This window comes from Stomoxys calcitrans, chromosome 2 (assembly GCF_963082655.1).
Source record: "Stomoxys calcitrans chromosome 2, idStoCalc2.1, whole genome shotgun sequence".
In the NCBI taxonomy this organism is placed as follows: Eukaryota; Metazoa; Arthropoda; class Insecta; order Diptera; family Muscidae; genus Stomoxys; species Stomoxys calcitrans.
Window position 1 is genome coordinate 208522894 of NC_081553.1, and position 18984 is coordinate 208541877.

Below are 18984 nucleotides of genomic sequence, written 5' to 3' on the forward strand. Positions count from 1 at the left end.
CGGATTGATCCGATGGAGTCCTTCATCGGCAAGGGATGCCGCCTCGGTGTTCAACATACTGCTACAACAACAACAAACCAATTTAGATTATATTTGGCAAGGATACAATTTCTGTTGAATTTCAGCGAAATCGGGTAATAAATGCGGCTCAGCTATATCAAAAAATTGTTCGATTTAGGCAAGAATATCGATGATCCTTACATATTGGGCTAAATTTCAGCGAAATCGGGTAGTACGGCTTTTTGGCGCATCATTCTCAAATTTATTGAAAGGTTTAGTATGACTGATCCTATGGTTAAGAGACATGCTTAATTCGGCTCGGGATTTAAATCTGAACAGGCTGCCCTTAATAATACATCACACAGTGGAATAGAAACGAAAAAAAAAATAGTAAAAAATATGCCATTTGAGAACGGATAGAGATAACTGTTTGAAATTTACCTTAGCCCAGGGTCGCCTCAAATTTAATTTTCTTAAGGACATAATTGTAATTAAATTCTTAGCAAAATCAAAATTTTCACAGTGTGCCTAGTATTTGCATATACCCCGAAAGCCTAGCAGGGGGCAAGGGTGGTATTTATACCCAATCCCGGCAAGGCAAGTTATGCAATACCAAAAGCCTACAGATCTATAAGCCTTACGCCCTTTCTTCTCAACACCATGTAACGTGTTGTGGACATCATGATAAGAGTAGGATATCCAGCGAACTGGTCAAATACAAACAGCATGTCTATGTCAAGGGAAAGTCGGTGGAGACTGGCCTACACTAGGTTGTGCATAAAATAGAATAATCCTTCGATGCCGACATGACCAATCCTTAGACAAGTACCGGGTGGACCGGGTCCTTAGAGACTGGATAAACCATATGCTAAGGAACATGTGGATAAATTGTGTCCCATGACATAAATATAAGGGAGAAAGTGGCACAAGGCAAGTCACAGGGGGTAATTTTATCGCCACTCCTATGGGTGACCAATTACGGATACTGACTGAGAAGGGATTTGAACCCGTCTGCTACGCAGATGATGTTATAATACTTCTAAGAGGTAAGGATCCGTACCAGCTATACAGAAGGGCCGAAAAGGTCTTGCATATGACATATGACTGGGCTAGACTCAGAGGTCTAAATATTAACCCAGAGAAAACTGAATTATGCCTGTTCACGAGGAAGACAAAGGTGGGCCAATTTAACGCACCACGATCAATAAGACGATTTTGATATCTGACAAGGTCAAATACTTAGGTGTGATCTTGGACATGATACTGAATTGGATGTTGGGCACTATGTAGACGGGTCGTAAGCTCCAAGTTGGGCCTGAATCCAAAGAAAGTCCACTGTCGCTACAGAAGCGTGATTAGACCAATACTAACTTACCCTTCAGTAGTTTAGTGGACTGCTATGGAGAAAAAGTGCTACGTTATGACCATACAACAGGTTCAGAGAACATGTTGTCTTGACATAGGCGGAGCGATGAGGACCACGCCCACTAGGCCGTGAGGCAACCACTGCTGCTACAAGACTTACAGCGATGGGAGCTCATACCATCGCTGAATAATCGAGGCGACAATAGGAAACCTTTAAGGAATGAAAGATGTTTCCGATCGGATACCTGAGATGAACCTTGAGATCGAGTGCGAGACACTGCTGCCAGCGGCACAGTATTGGATTGACGGAACCCTAGTATTGCCATTTGGAAGACCGACCTGCTACACGGATGGATCAAAGCTAGAGGACAGAGTGGGCCTGGGGGTTTACATTGAGAACCCAGGAACTGAGATCTTTTTTAGACTGCCTGACCATAATACGGTCCTGCAGGCGGAGATCCCGGCGACCACGGAAAGCGTGAGGTGGTGTGGTGCTAACGCGAGGACGTCAGGTGTGAACATCTTTACGGACAGTAAAATGGCCATAAGGGCAATAACAACCAGGAGGGTAAGGTTACGAACAGTCTTGCAGTCTAAGAAGGAGATTAACGCCTTCCCTGAGAATGGCAAAATCCACATCGTATGGGTGCCGGGCCTTAACGCAGTAAGGGGGAATGAAAGGGCAGACGATTTGGCGGTGAAGACCAGAGAACTGCCTTCAATAAACTTGGTTAACCCGAAGCCTTTCGGTTCGACGCAGTCCGACTTAAGAGAGTGGGTGAAAAAAGCGCATGTGACATTGTGGAACAGCGAAACGGTAGGTAGGACGGCGAAAATCCTATGGGGAGACCCTGATCGTGAGAAGAAGAGGCTATTACTGAATGGAAGTAAGAAGGAGGTCAGTATAGCTATTGGTAGCATAACGGGACACATAGGACTACGAGCTCACTTATATAAAATCCTTGCGGAATGTGTAGGGCATGCGGGGAAGATGATGAGACGTTGGAGCATTTCCTTTGTCATTACCCGACTTTTGCGGCTAACTGATAGCGGTACTTAGGTGGGGACACGATACCAGACATGAACCAACTTAGGGGAGTGGTATGGCAAACAATTAAGGATTTTGTAAGTAGTACGGAATTCCTCGGAATTCCTTACTTAAAATTTTCTTTTTCGAGGGTACTATTTTTTAGTTTTAATAGCTCACAACAAGCCGATTACAGGCTTAGGAGCTATGTCTATAGTGGCATAGTGCAGATATTAATCTGCTAACCTCGTTTCAACCTAACCTTACGTTATAGGGCCGAAAATGGATGTTCCGATGTGTTGCAAATGGAATGAAGAATTTAATAACCCACATCCTTTGGTGGTGGGTATCTGAGCATTTCGAATTTCCGCTTTGTTAAAAGGCTACTTCATCGCAGAGGTTAGCAAGTCCGTCTATGGAGCTTGACGCCTGTGTTCGAATTCTGGCGGGAACATAAGAAAAAAATTGTAAGCGCTGGTTATCCCCTTCTTATGCTGCCGACATTTGTGAGGTACTATGTCATGTTAAAACTTCTCCCGAAAGAGGTGTAGCATTGCAGCATGTCCTTCGGGCTCGGCTATAAAAAGCAGGACAACACTCATTGATATGTGAGAGTACCTCTGTTCCTTAATGGTATGTTCATGTTTGGCAAATGTAGACGCCTCAATTCCTATTGAGCTGGGATTAATCGCAACGTGCTTAATGTATCTTCTGCGTATAACCTGAGAGCACACAACACACGTAATATCTGCCAATTCTCCTCGACTTACTACCAGATTCCACTGGATGCACCCCATCCAAGTCACAGAGATCCCGCATCATGTTATTTATCAAAACTTAGCAATCGAGCTGTTACAACAACAACTCAAGTAAATACAATTTACGAACAAGAATGATACTAAAATAACAGATCTATGGAAGATGAGTACGAATTTGATCCGATCTTGACAAGGAAAGACCAACCCCAAAATATCCTAACCAAAAACCACCAAAATACAACACTAGCGTACATTTAGACCAATCAGGGATATTAGGAGACACAAATGAAAAATATTTGGGAATAAAATATAATTATTCGAATATCTTTTTTATTTCTCTCATGTGACAAATCAATGTGACATTTTTCTTGGTAACACTTGTCATTGCTATGCTTTTTTTTGGTAAGATCAAAAACTCTCAAAAGCTTTCATATAATATTACCACACAACTACAAACACACACACATATTAATTTTAAATAGCACAAAACTAGTTTGGCTAGTAGTTTTTCTATTGGCTAGACGTCATTAGCGTCATGTTGGAAAATACGCAATGCAGACCAAACTTACCGGCTTCAATTAACAGCACCTTCCATTGGGGGACTTCGGATAAGCGTGAGGCAACCACAGAACCGGCTGAGCCGCCACCAATCACAACAAAATCATATTCATAATCGGGTTCGGAACGAAACTACAAAAAGACATAGGGATATGTATAATAAAAAAATAATCCATACACAATTTCAGCCAATGTAATCTTGTTAAACAAGCCATGTTTATATGGGTTTAAAAATAAATTTTCTTTTATTTTCAATAAAGTTTTTTACCAAAAATATATGCAGCTGATTGTTATTCATTCACTTTTACATACTTACCCTTGAACTAGCTCGGCCACAAGGATCCTCAAGATCACATTGGGACCGCACAAATACTTCCAACAAACCCATGAATAACATAAATGCATTGCCGCCACATGTTGCTGCCAAGGTGGGTCCGGTTGGCACCCCCACCAAACAATCGCAAGAACCGGGGGCCATGTTTAGCCTCACAAACACAAACGACGAACTTTTATTGAGTTGTAAAAAAAACTCACTGGCTTTTGGTAGTGATTATGGGTGATTGTCGTGTTGTTGTTGTTTTTGGTTGTTATTTTTTTTTTTATTACAACAAACTGTATCTGTAACGAAATGTTGAAAAGTAAAAAAATAAAAAATATAATTAAATTGCATATGGCTTATATGGTTGTTTTATGTTATTATTTATAGGCATTTTTGGACAAAATGTGATTAAAACAAAACTAAGACATTTTTTTCTGTAGCTACATAACTAATTACTGCCAAATTTGTTGTTGGACACCAAAAAACTATTTGCATTAATTTTGCTACAGCTGGTGAGTTAGGTAACTCCCCCAGTGAAACCTTTTGTGACACATCATTCACCCTCTTACCTCTATGCAATCATAATTTACCTAAAAATTTTTTAAATTGATTTTTATTGGGCACTTTATTTATTTACCACTATTTTACACAATTTTTATTTGGAGTAACGGTACGATTTGTCTTTTCTCATTACCCAAGCAATTTGTAACAATTGGAGGTATAGGCTTGCTATTTTATGGAGTTCGTGTCTTAAGTCTTTTGTTTTTTTTTCGACTACCAACAACTCAGTTATGGTTTTTGCATCGAAGCATATCAAAATTATTCACACCTAGACAAATATTTTGAATTATGGCATGTTATAGCTCAATTGACGTATGGCAAAATTCACAATAAGTTTGGGTCTTAAGTATTTTGTTTTATTTTGCACCAAAACATGTTGGGAAAGAAGTTGACATTTTAACATCCAAATCAGAAACGATTTAAATGAAACTAAGCAGTGCCATTCCTTATAAGTGTAAATCGGGCAAATATTTATTACGCTCGTATATGCGCAAAAAAATTATATGTGGATATTTCGTGATGATAGGATAACTAATACGACCGTACCGGGCCTTAACGGAGTTAGGGGGAATGAAAGAGCAAAAGTTTTGGCAGTGAAGGCCAGAGGACTGCCATCAATAAACTTGGTTAACTCCAAGATTTTCGGGTCGACGCAGTCCTAGTTAAAAGCGTTGGCTACGAAAAGCGAAATTGTCTGTAGGATGACGAAAGTCATATGGGCAGATCCGAATCTTGAGGCGAAGATGATATTACTGAAAGGAAGTAATAAGGAGGTCAGTATAGCTTTGGGTGTGATAACGGCACACATGCGGGGGAGATGATGAAACGTTTTAGCATTTCCTATGCCTAACAGATAGCGGCATTTAAGTGAAGACAAAATTGCAGGCATGAACCAACTTAGGGGTGTGGTATGAAAAACATGACTTAGATTTTCGTTTTTCGAGGCCACATTTTATTATTTAGAGCGTACAACGAGAGGATTATTGGCTTAGGTGTATGTTCATTGTAGCATGAGCCGGATTAATATCTGCACCCTCTATTTCATCTATCGAGTTGCCATCTTTAGCCCCCATAAGCCGCAATTGTTGTCTGATCGGACAGATATTTTGCACATAGTGTTCTGTTACGACTTTCAACAATCGTGCCTAGTATGCTCTGAATCGGTAAAAAGCTGATATGTGAGAAGTTTACCCCTGTTTCTTAGTGGAATGTTCATGGGCAAAGTTTGCAATTTGCATGTCAATATGGGACTAAAATGAAAATTATTAGGCAATAGTTTTGTAGAAGCAGCTTTTATATAAATCACATTGAAGATAATTATATTTTTGATATTATACGTAATGCACTTTAATTTTATTTGAACTTAGATTTTTGCTTGAGTGTAACCAATTTCTCTTTAACGTTAAATATTAAAACACTCTTTTGAGTTTTGATTTATACCATTGATATTTTTACCATTTGTAACATTAACTTATACCATTGATTTATATACCATGGATTTATTCTCTCATTTGCAATTTTACACTCGAATCATTATCACTCACCTAATAGCATTTGTCTCTTTCTTTATTATACGTTTTGTCATATGATCTATAGTGAGTACTCTCACTCTCGTTTGTATAACATGTTTTCTTTTGTTTTGAGTGTATAACAGATTAAGTTTGTCAAACACTTGTAGGCTTAGTCTTAAACTTTGTTAAAAATAAAATCATTCTTCTAATAGCATTCAACGAAGACAGTTGTCTCATTATTTAAAGCGGAAGAAACTCATAGGAGGACAAGTTAGGACTTTTAAGTCTGACTTGGCCCGTAAAATAAATATAAAATTAAACTGAACATTATCCAGCTAGGACGTTTCGTCTGGTTAGGATTTGTTCATAAAATTCATAATTTAATGAAATATAAAACCACTAGGGTTGGACCCTTAATCTTGCCCTCAAAACTGCTAGGGTTGGACCCTTCATCCTGCCCTTAATATATCCTAGGGTTGGACCCTTCATCCATTCCCTACAATTGGCGCCCAACAAAAACTTAAGTTTCCTGAAAATTAATAAGATTTTTACTATTTCTGTGGTTTCAACGTGGTGCTGACGTCATCAAACATTTGTCCGACCATACTGCTCTGATTATTCTTGGAGTATTGTTGTTGTTGTCCAGCATTGGTTTGGTTTCAGTGCATTATTGCGTTCTTGCTGATACTCAATTGCATTAGTCGTCAAATCCCACCAGTGTTGTTGTTGCAAATCATCACCACGATCATCATTTCTGTTGCTTCTGTAGTTGTTGTTGCATATCTTCAGCATAACCATTATTTCATTTGCTTCTGTTGTTATTGCAATTCATCATCTCAGTCATCGGTTTGACCATTCGTTGTTGTCGTTGCAAAGAAGGCTTGCGTTGTTGCTTTGAATTTGAGTGATATTCCATATAAAGAGAGGTGATATTGCTATAGGCAGCGAGGTTGAAGAAGATTCTCTTAAACAGGGTTCCCCTATTTTGAAAATATATTTTACCATATATGGCTGTAAGGCGAAGCCCACGTTCAACGTCATCTTTAACTGATACCCTAAACAGTGGATTAGCAATGGAGTTGGACCGCACTCAGAATGTTGCCAAGGCAAATTCAAATACTAGTTCTAGTACAAGTGCAAGTACAAGCGCTAGTACAAAAGGTTCTTCTGGAACCACAAGCGAGGCTTCACGAAATATGGTCTTAAGCGATGCCCAATTCAGAACACTCATAAGTGGTTTAAGCGTCAGACAAGAAGTCAAATCGACATTTAGTAACTGCACAGCTCGTTTTCATGGCAACCGAAATTCGACAAACGTAGAAGATTTTTTAGCTACAATTTTAGTCTATAAAGAAGCCGAAAATATTTCAGACTTTCTGGCACTCACTAGTCTTCCCCTATTATTAGAAGGCTACGCTTCCAGTTGGTGGCAAGGAGTCAAGGATGAAGCAAAGACATTCAATGATGCTGTAGATCTTTTACGAGGAGCCTTTGCACCTCCAAAACCAGATTGGCGAATATTCAGTGAGATTGCGCAAGAAAAACAAAAGTTGTTTGAGACTACAGACAGTTTCATTTGTAGAAAGCGACGACTTTTCGCACAACTATCAGAAAAACTTTCAGAAAATACTATGCTTAACATGATATTTAGCCAGCTTAGTTTGAAAATCCGAGAAAGAATTCAAAGAGAAAGCGTAACATCTTTTCATGATCTCCTATGTAAGGCAAGGGAAATTGAAATGCTTGTTGCTGAGAATAGGCAAGATAAGGTGGAAGAAAAGTCAAAGCCAGCCGAAAATCAGGGAAAATCTGTCCTAAGATGCACTTTCTGCAGAAAACGGAACCATTTGGCAGAAAATTGTTTCAAGAAAATTGAAGCAGAAAAGCACAAGAATGCTAGGGAAAGGCCAGAAACAAATTTGAACTGTTACGGATGTGGAGCAGCAGGATACTACCGCTCAAATTGCCCATTCTGTAATAAAACAAATTCGAATACTGATCCAAGAGATGGTCACCTTGATTTTAATTCCATGCATTCTACAGTAGTGGGACGTAACGTCCCAGTGGTGGACATAAATGTAAATGGTTTACAGGGAGAGGCATATTTTGACACCGCAGCTCGAACTAGCGTTGCTGGTTACCTTCTTTATCAAAAGCTAATTCAAAAAGAGGTACCATTCCAAAAAGTATGCGCTGAGATTATACTGGCAGATGGTATTGCTAGAAATGAGACCGTATACTCTACAGTAGTGGATATTATAATTGGAAAACGCTTTAAGAAAATACGTTTCATTTGTTTGCCCAAGGCTATAGGAAACAGAACCCTACTAGGAATAGATTTCCTTGAAGAAAATAATATTGTTCTGGACCTAGCCCAACGTATATGGCATTTTAAAGATGATCCGTCAACAAATTTTAGCTTCAAACTTCATCAACCTGGTATAATAAATAGTATTTCTTCGATTAAAAAGGTGAATGAGACACCAGACGTTGTAAAAGACTTTTTGTCCTGGTTCGAGAATGGCAATAATGATTACTCGCCAAAAAGTATAAACAAAATCTTTAAAGACTCAGTTTCAGAAAATACCGAAATCCAATCTGTTTCAAGTCTTTTTCCACCTCCAAAGAAAGTAAAATACGATGAGTATTGCGATGAAATATTCACACCAATTGAATTAAATTCAATTGATATAAAGCTCCGTCGAAGTGAAGGTCCACATTTGACCGAAAAAGAAAGAAAATCACTTGAAGAATTACTGGTAGCTGAAAAGGAAATATTTGAGGACATTGATATTCCAGCACCTCATGTAGAACACTATATAAAAACAGGATCACATGAACCCATAGCTAACGCCCCATACAGGATTTCGCCAAAAATGAAAACTGTTTTAAAAGCTGAGCTAGATAAAATGTTGGAAAAAGGCATCATACAAGAAGAAGAATCTCCATGGGCATTCCCAGTTGTTCTGATTCCTAAAAAAGATGGTTCAATTAGACTATGCGTTGACTATCGTCGCCTAAATGCGATAACTACTGCAGATACATATCCTTTACCAAGGATCGATGATCTTTTACACTCAGCGAAAACCACGCCATTCATGTCGACCTTAGACTTGCGTTCCGGTTACTGGCAGATAAAAGTTGCGGAAAAGGATAGAAAGAAGACTGCCTTCACAACACCGTTTGGTATATATGTGTTTAATAGAATGCCTTTTGGCTTAAAAAATGCCCCAGCTACGTTCCAACGTCTTATTGATAAGTTTCGCAATGGCCTACCGAATATATTAATCCTGGCGTATTTGGATGACATCATTATTTGTTCAAAAGATTTGGGTTCACATATATCCGATTTAAAACAAATATTTGAACGACTTAAAATGTTCGGATTTCATCTCAACCGAGAAAAATGTTTCTTTTGCAAGCCAGTCATCAAATACCTTGGGCATATTCTTACTACCAAAGGACTCAAACCCGATCCAGAAAAGACAAAAGCTATAATGGAAAGGCCTAAACCAAGAAATCCAAAAGAAGTTTTGTCATTTTTACAAACGTGCTCATGGTACAGGCGTTTCATTCCTTCTTTTGCCAACGTTTCTAAACCTTTATCAGATTTAATCAAGAAAAACGCTATTTGGCGATGGTCAGAAAGAGAGCAGTCAGCTTTTGATACCATGAAAAACCTTCTGTCCTCTCCACCGATTTTAAAACAAGTTGACGAAAATTTGCCATTCATATTGAAAACTGATGCAAGCAACTATGCTTTGGGGGCTGTTTTAGTCCAGGGGGAGAAGGAGGAAGAGCATATAATCGAATATGCGAGTCGATTATTATTGGTAGCCGAGAAAAACTACTCTACGACAGAAAGAGAAGCCTTGGCGGTAGTATGGGCAGTTCAAAAATTTAGGGGTTATATCGAAGGTTCTGAAGTTTTGGTGCTCACTGATCATCAGCCCTTAAAATGGCTATTTAGCCTAAAAAGCCCAACAGGTCGTCTAGCAAGATGGGCTCTACAACTCCAGACATTTAACATTCGATTTGAATATACCCCTGGTCGCCAAAATATTGTGGCAGACACCCTTTCAAGACCACCTTGCTTGCTGGAGAGCCACAATGAGCTAAAGTGCGAATGTATGGCCATTGAAATCGATTTTCCACACAAAGGAGCTGAAGACTTCAGAGAGGCACAAATAAAAGACCCAGCATTGAAAGCCATAATTGATTCATTCGAAAATGATGACGAAAATGTGTCTAAATACACAGGCAGAGGTTATATCATGTTAGATGGTGTTCTATATAGATTTTGCTCTGAGGAAGAATCAGAAAATGGACAATTGGTAGTTCCTGAGTCAATGCGTAGCATGATTCTTTATAACTTTCATGACGTCTCTACCGCTGGTCACTATGGAATCGATAGAACAATCAGTCGAATATCGCCACATTATTATTGGCCAGGTATGAGAAAACAGATCACAAACTATGTCAGATGCTGCATTGAGTGTCAACGCTATAAGCCCTCAAACTTAAAACCTGCTGGTCTTCTGAAAACTGTTAGCAGCAATCAGAGATTCGAAATAATAGCAATTGATTTGTTTGGACCACTGCCACGCACCCCACAAGGCCACCAGTGGATATTGATTGTAGAGGATTTATGTAGCCGTTGGACTGAGTTATTTCCTTTAAAAACTGCTTCAGCTGAGAACTGTGCATTAATTTTATTAAACGAAGTTTTTTTGCGATATGGAATTCCAAGAAGAGTCCATTCAGATAATGGCACACAATTTATTTCGAGCGTAATGCAAAAACTCACTTACTGCTTAGGCATTGTGCAGTCATTTACACCGGTGTATCATCCGGAAGCCAACCCGGTGGAACGGAAGAACCGTGACTTAAAAGTGCAGCTGTCAATCTACGTTGGTCAAGATCATACCACCTGGGATGTTAATTTGCCATCCATAAGATTTGCCATGAATACTGCGAAATGTGCATCCACTGGATATACTGCCGCATATTTGACATTTGGGCGTGAATTGAGGACACCGATGCAAGTTCAAACAGATCTAAAAGCTATAGTAAAAGCAGAAAATTTCGTACCTCAAATAACACCTCACCTTCTTCGACTTGCTGATAGCCTTTCCCTTGCAATGGAGTGCCAAGAAAAGATGCAAGACAGAAACAAACTATATGCAGATTTGAAACGCAGACCGCAGCAAAACTTTGAAATTGGTGACAGAGTGCTTATTTCAACGCACATTCTTAGTAAGAAAGATAATAATCTCACTTCAAAACTGGTACCTCGGCGTGATGGACCATATATAATATTGAACAAAAAGGGAACCTCGTGTTACACTGTAGCTTCAATGGATCAACCCAGTGTTCCAATAGCAACTTATCACTCATCAGACCTAACCTTATATGAAGGAAATACTGATAAACCTCTTTATAAACTCAAACGTAGAGGTCGGCCTAGGAAAGCCTCTTCAACAGACAACACAGAGCAATTTGAAAATGCAACTGCGACGAACAAGAATGCAACTACTACAAAGCCGATACTCAAGCCTAAAAACGTTACACCCAATGACACAACACACATAATGCAACAACCCATCGAAAATATACCACCTTCAACAAATGCCACAGAAGGTAATACTACAATGAACAGAAGGTCCTACCGCAACCGACGACAGCCACACAGATACGGGAATGTCCTGCCACATCATCGGGACGATTTCTGAGGCAGAGGGGGAGCATGTAGAAGCAGCTTTTATATAAATCACATTGAAGATAATTATATTTTTGATATTATACGTAATGCACTTTAATTTTATTTGAACTTAGATTTTTGCTTGAGTGTAACCAATTTCTCTTTAACGTTAAATATTAAAACACTCTTTTGAGTTTTGATTTATACCATTGATATTTTTACCATTTGTAACATTAACTTATACCATTGATTTATATACCATGGATTTATTCTCTCATTTGCAATTTTACACTCGAATCATTATCACTCACCTAATAGCATTTGTCTCTTTCTTTATTATACGTTTTGTCATATGATCTATAGTGAGTACTCTCACTCTCGTTTGTATAACATGTTTTCTTTTGTTTTGAGTGTATAACAGATTAAGTTTGTCAAACACTTGTAGGCTTAGTCTTAAACTTTGTTAAAAATAAAATCATTCTTCTAATAGCATTCAACGAAGACAGTTGTCTCATTATTTAAAGCGGAAGAAACTCATAGGAGGACAAGTTAGGACTTTTAAGTCTGACTTGGCCCGTAAAATAAATATAAAATTAAACTGAACATTATCCAGCTAGGACGTTTCGTCTGGTTAGGATTTGTTCATAAAATTCATAATTTAATGAAATATAAAACCACTAGGGTTGGACCCTTAATCTTGCCCTCAAAACTGCTAGGGTTGGACCCTTCATCCTGCAATTAATATATCCTAGGGTTGGACCCTTCATCCATTCCCTACAGTTTACAAATATGGCATAAAACATTAGGTCCAAGTAATGGGAGGTCGCCCACCCCTAAATGGGCATATTAGACGACCGTGGCTATATGGGACTCAAATGAATGGTATAAGGGAGTAGATTACGAATATGACTTTAAAATTTGCGTTCAAGTTTAGTTGGCTCTTTTCCTCCTAAAGATACGTCAGATGGGTTATTTGACCCATTATGATAATATGGAACTCAAATGAATTCAGTCCCATAATATCAAAATCCAATTTTGGAGCCAAGTGTTTTGGGGTACGCCCTAAAGCACCCCCAAAACTGAACTTCATTTTCGCTGAGAATAAAGAACGAATTTGATATCTATTTTCAGTGCAAAATACCAGTGGCAGCCCCAGCCCCAAAAAAACACTCTCCAAACGGTTCATATTTTCCGGCTATGGCAATATAGGGCTCAAATTAAAGGGATTTGGAAGCACGAATTTTAAATCCATATTTGAGTCGAAATGTCTGAGGTGCCATCCATCCCTCCCCTAAAGAGAACATTACCCTAAGGAAGAACATTACCACCTATGAGTGCTTTCCGATTCAAGTTTAAACTCTATGAGAATGGATTTTTTTATAGCGGAGTCCGAACGGGATTCCGCAGTGCGACACCTCTTTGGGGAAAATTTTTTAAATGACCATGCACGGCATTGTACCTAGCAAATGTCGCCAACATTAAGAGAGGATATATACCGCTTTGTCCTATGACTTAGCCAGGATTCGAACTCGTTCAGCGTCATAGATTACAATGGTACGAATTCGATATCCGCATTCAGGGCGAATTATCCCCACCCTAAAAAGATATTAGAGAGTTTAAGAAGGCATAGCGCAGCGGGCCTGGTTCCGATTTGTTCGAAGTTCACCAGTAATGTGGTGAGTTATAAAAAATCCTTCCGCCCAAATTTCGAGGGAATCTTTTAACAAATGAGCACTTTATTGCAATATTTCTCAAAATCGGACAAACATGAACCTATTTTTTCCAATTTTAATAGGTTTCACCTTTACGCCAAAAAAAAATTGTATTGTATGTAGGTGAAAAGGGCCATACAAAATTTTGGCCATCTTCGTTTAGGGTGTTGTTCTTTGGGGTACTAGGCCCATAGAAACTAAGCATGGAATTTACCAACCTCAGGTGTTAACCTTGACATGGTGTAATTAACTTGCTCTAACCCCATGGCGAAGGATTTAAAAATTACATGGTTTTTGGCATAAATCCGGTTTAGTGGACAGATTTTATTTTTTTTTTTCAATTCCTGATTCGAAGTCATTGAAATAACAAAAATAATTCCAACAAATTATATAAAATGTCACGAATTTTCAAGCTTAATTTAGCCAATCAATAGAATTTGCTGAAAGCAAATGCATTTGAATTGAAGAAAATATTAAATCGATTGATAAGCATCTATTGCATCTGCCTCTCCTTCGACCAGAGAAACCATAAATTATAAACCCTAAGGGCAATTGACGTTAATAACAATCCAATAGATTTGCTAATTCCCAACAAATGTAAACAATAAAAATTAAACAAATCAATTCACTTACATTGATAAAGAAGTAAACAAAAAACAATCAAAAAGTATGAAAAAACTTAAGCCTTAGTTCCCAGACCCTCAACACAAATTAATGAAATAATAAGAAAAAAAATTTAAACCAGCAAAAAAAAAAAAAAAAAAAAAAAAATAATCACAAACAAAACAAAAATAGCCAATGTTAATGTTAATGATAATGAAATGCAATTAATAGTTAAGTGTGTAACAGAAAATTCATTTGCCATGCCGACAGCAATAAAAATAAATCATACATTATTTATAAATGGCCAAGATGCCAAAGAAAATACGTAAAGAAACTTAAAAAAAACGGCCCACTTTGAAACTCCGTTAAAATCCATCCGGCATAGTAACTAACCATCACTTCATAGTAGTCATCATCACATTTATTTTCAAGGGGTGGAGCATCAAAGTAGCAGCTGCCTTTTGAAAACACAACAAACTTTGATTTGTGGCCAATGATTTTCAATTGCCAACAATTGCTGAATTGTTATCAATAAAAAAATAAAGCGCAATAAAAAAAACTGCCGCTACCAAAAAAACAAAAATAGGTTAAAGTGCGGTCATGAAGCAATTGCCTAATGCTGGCATAAGTAAAATTGTGTTGCTTTTTTGGGGCTTTTCTCTATTTATTTTCTTTGAGAAACATTTCATGCAGCTTCATTTATTTGAGGTTGCAATAAAATGAAATTGTTAGCAGTTGTTACTTTTCGAAGTGGGTGCTAAAGGATTATTTCCTCATTTTGACTCGGGGCATATAGTTGAGGTGTAATTGAAGTCAAGAGAAAAAAAAAACAAAAAAATATATTTCAATATTTTTACTCAATGAATTGATGATTTATAATGTAGTCCCTTAAAGCTTTTGAAAAAAATTGGTCTCCTTTATATTACTTTTCAAGTGATATTCGTTGATGTTCGTGTCTTAAGTCTTTTGTTTGCTTAACTCAGGTTTCCTTTTGTTTTCGCAATTGTGCGGCTTGGAGTACATCTTTGTGGTATATCTTACAAAAAGAAATAACTTAAATTTTTGTGTTTGCCAAATCTTTCAAAACCCAGCTAAGTTTCGCTGGTGAGTTTTGGAGAGATATGTTAAAGGCTAATTGTTGTTTGAAGTATTTGAAATTGGCAATGCACCTTAATGAATGGGGAAAAACTGATTTTATGGTTTGCTTTAAAGCAATGATGACAAATGAGGCTTAGTAAGGAAAAACGGCATAAAGGTAAGGGGTTTTTAGTTAACACCGCAAGAGATATCTGTGCAGGCAGGATTAAAACCAGAAGTTAGAAAGATATCATGAGTTTAAGGAAATTTATGTATATGGCATGCTCAAGTTCCAATCATAGGGTATGCCTTTTTCTAGCTGGATTGCATACTAGGGTTGGTTAATTTTGGTGGTTGTCACATTCGTTAACAGACAGACGGTCTGATTTCCACCATATTAATTACTTTTGTTTTATATGTAACCAACACACAGGGGATGTCCCCTATACTTGCTGTTCATTGCGTTAGGGAAAAGTAAAAAGACGGAGGGGGGAAAGAGGGATTAGTGTTTATTCACATTTGCTTTGAATTTCTGGAGGTCGTAAGTAGTGGGAAAGTTGATTCCACATTCGTATTGTTCGGGCAAAAGACGAGTTTTCACGGTAATGCAGGGTTTGGTCAACTGGCCAATCGATCATATACCGGTGTGCGTTCCTAGAAAATTGTGTGTCCCTGGTGAACCTCCTTACTTCAGGGATACGAAGACATATCTTTGCGGACTAAACACCATGATAGTATCGATAAAACAGTATCACGTTGCCCACATTCCAACGGTACTCAGGGGAAACAATGGAATTGGATAACCTACTATCGCCGATCAACACCATCGCTCTCCCCTGAAGCCGGTCAAGTAGCTTCATGGAGGACCTTGGGGTTCTGCCCAAACATGGGAGTTATATTCCATCTTAGGCCTGTTGTAGGTTGTATAAATATTGAGAAGATCATCGGAATTGAAATAATTTCTGCGCCGCTTAAGAAAGCTCGAGCACTTGAATGCTTCTTTCGAAACATCGAAAATAGGATTTGATCAGCGTATATCACATTGTATCCTCATTTCTAGAACATCAATAATTCCAAGAACATCAAGAGCGTCTGATTGCTAAATATCAATACCGCCGATAGATAATGAGGATCGCAAAGAGTCAGGGAATCGTTTATGTGACAACAAACAGCACTGGGTCTTATGTGCATTTAAATCTACTCTGTTCAATTGACTCCACTCTGAAATGGCCAACAAGTACTGTATCATTCATAATCCGCCTCCTGTCTTTAATTTCTTGAAGACACGGCCTATGGTCGAAAGCAAATGAAAGAAAGAGTTTGTTGCCATCCACAAATGAGTAGATCGGATTCGAAGTCTAATCCAAAAGATTGTCAATGAAAATAAGGAAAGGAAGTGAGAAAGGACAGAGCCTTGGGTTCACCTTGCGGTGAACTTGAATTCAATGGATGAGAATCCATATATAACAACTTGTATAGTGCCATCTTGAAGAAAGCTCGATATAAATCGAAGAAAGTCATTACCCATAGCCTAAGCGACTAACCTTGACAAAAGTCCACCTTGCCAAACCCTATCAAATGCCTTGGAGATATCTAGAGCCACGACTTTGCTCTCACCAAAGTGGTTGATGGCCCCAACGTTCCCTTGGAGCGATTTCTGCGCGACTGCCCGTCGCTAAGAATATCATTAGACTCCAAATAACTCACAAGATAATGAATAACCATGCTCTCCATAACCTTGGAAAGCGCGGATCATATGGTAATTGGTCTGTTATTCGCAGGTTTGCTCGCCTCACCCTTTTTAGGTATCAGCTGAACGTTTGCAACCTTCCAACACGCCGCGAAAACACCCGCACGGTAAGCAAGGTTGAAGAGATTGAGTAATGGACGGGTAAGCATCGAAAAACACTTAAACAGGGCAAATGTTGATATACCATTCGGGCCCGAGAATTAGTTAACGTTGAGATTGCCAAGAACACTTTTGACACCTCTTATACAAAAGAATATCTGGGGCATCGAATCAGATACGCCTTCAATCACAGGGGGTGGTTGATTGCTTTCCGGCTATGAGGAATTCCCTGCAAACATCCCAGCTAGTAGGTTAATCTTATCAACCGGGTCAGTGAATATCTGGTCATCTCTGACTGGATCGGGATAGTCGACGAGTTGCCCCCTTACTCTTTTTACAAATGACCAAAAGCTCTTACTTCCAATTTGGACGAGCTGACGCACAGTAGGAAAAAATCGAAAAAAACTAGTAAAAAATGTACCTTGTGAAAACGGGTAGAGATATCTCCTTGAAATTTTGAATGGTTAGAGCTGAGGTGTTAGCGAGATTGTGTGCAAATCTTTAGGCGTTTTTTCGCAGGCTTCGAAAACTGGTCACCTCGATATTTCCAAAATTTCGTTTGTGGTTCGATTTCCAAATTTTTTTGGTAAGTGCTCAAAAGTGATATGTGAGAAGTTTGCCCCCGTTCTTTAGTGGAATGTTCATGGGCAAAATTTGTAATTTTGCTCAAAAGTCCCTACAAAAAGTCCGCTTGAGGTCTACAATATCCCCACAAATGGGTGCTATATGTAAGGGGTGATTTTTTATCCATTATCTTTTTGGCAACACTGGTTTAAACATCACACACACGTTTCGTGTTTTGTTTCACTGTCAATCATCTTCAGTTTGGTCTATAATTTAACCATGAATCGTCTCACAAATGAACAACGCTTGCAAATTATTGAATTTTGCGTGCTCTGTTAAGAAAGTTCATTCATCCAAAATTGTGTTCAGCGGCGAAGCTCATTTTTGGCTCAATGGGTATGTAAATAAGCAGAAATGTCGATTTTGGAGTGAAGATCAGCCAGAAGTATTGCAAGAGCTACCAATGCATTCAGAAAAAGTCACAGTTTTTGGCGGTTCATGGGCTGGTGGCACCATTGGTCCGTACTTCTTCAAAGATGATGCGAATCAAAATGTAAATGAGAATGGTGAGCGCTATCGTGAGATGATATCCAACGTTTTTTGTTTGCCCAAAATTCAAGAGCTTGATTTGCATGACATGTGGTTTCAACAAGACGGTGCCACATGCCACACAGCACGCGTAACAATGGACTTATTGAGTGGCGAGTTCGGAAAGCATTTTATTTCGCTATAACGCCCTTAGACTATTTTTTGTGGGGCTTTGTTAAAGCTCATGTCTATACAGACAAGCCCGCTTCAATTGACACATTGGAAGACAACATTGAAGAATTTATTCGTGAGATACCGGCCGAAATGTTGGAAAGAGTATGCCAAAATTGGACTAAGCTGATGGACCTTTTGAGGCGCAGTCACGGGCAACATTTGCACGAAATAATCTTCACACATTAAATTATATGGACCGTACTATCGATTAAAATAAAAGATTTCATGAATTTTTCTGAATATTATGTGTTTTTTATCACCCTTTACTTCAAAATAGGAAAATTTTTAATAAAACAATTTTTCAAATACCAAGGCCCAGAAATGCTTTATTTACTTAATATGTGAAAAAGTTGTGAATTTTGTCACGAATCCAAATCACGCGTAAAAATTTAAATCGAGCCACAAGTGCCTTTGTAAATTGAAAGTCAAATCGGGCGATCGGTTTATAAGGGGGCTACATCAGGTTATAGACCGATTTGGACTGTACTTGGCGGAGTTGTTGAAAGTCATTACAGAACACTACATGCAAAACTTTAGGCAAATCGGACGAAAATTGCGGCTTCTAGGGGCACAAGAAGTCAAATCGGGAGATCGGTTTATATAGGAGCTATATCAGG

General features: G+C 38.5%; 1 protein-coding gene across 1 annotated transcript in view; it reads right to left on the minus strand.

The window, feature by feature from the left end:
• Positions 1 to 4315, minus strand: part of LOC106083621 (glucose dehydrogenase [FAD, quinone]) — a 30035-nt gene extending 25720 nt beyond the window's left edge. The window contains exons 1-2 of the mRNA XM_013246764.2: positions 4025 to 4315; positions 3720 to 3840 (exon numbers count right to left, since the gene is read on the minus strand). Of these exons, the coding sequence (XP_013102218.1) occupies positions 3720 to 3840; positions 4025 to 4186 (283 nt within the window). The 5' untranslated portion in view covers positions 4187 to 4315. The remainder of the gene's footprint in view (positions 1 to 3719; positions 3841 to 4024) is intronic.
• Between the last annotated feature and the right edge of the window lie 14669 nt (positions 4316 to 18984).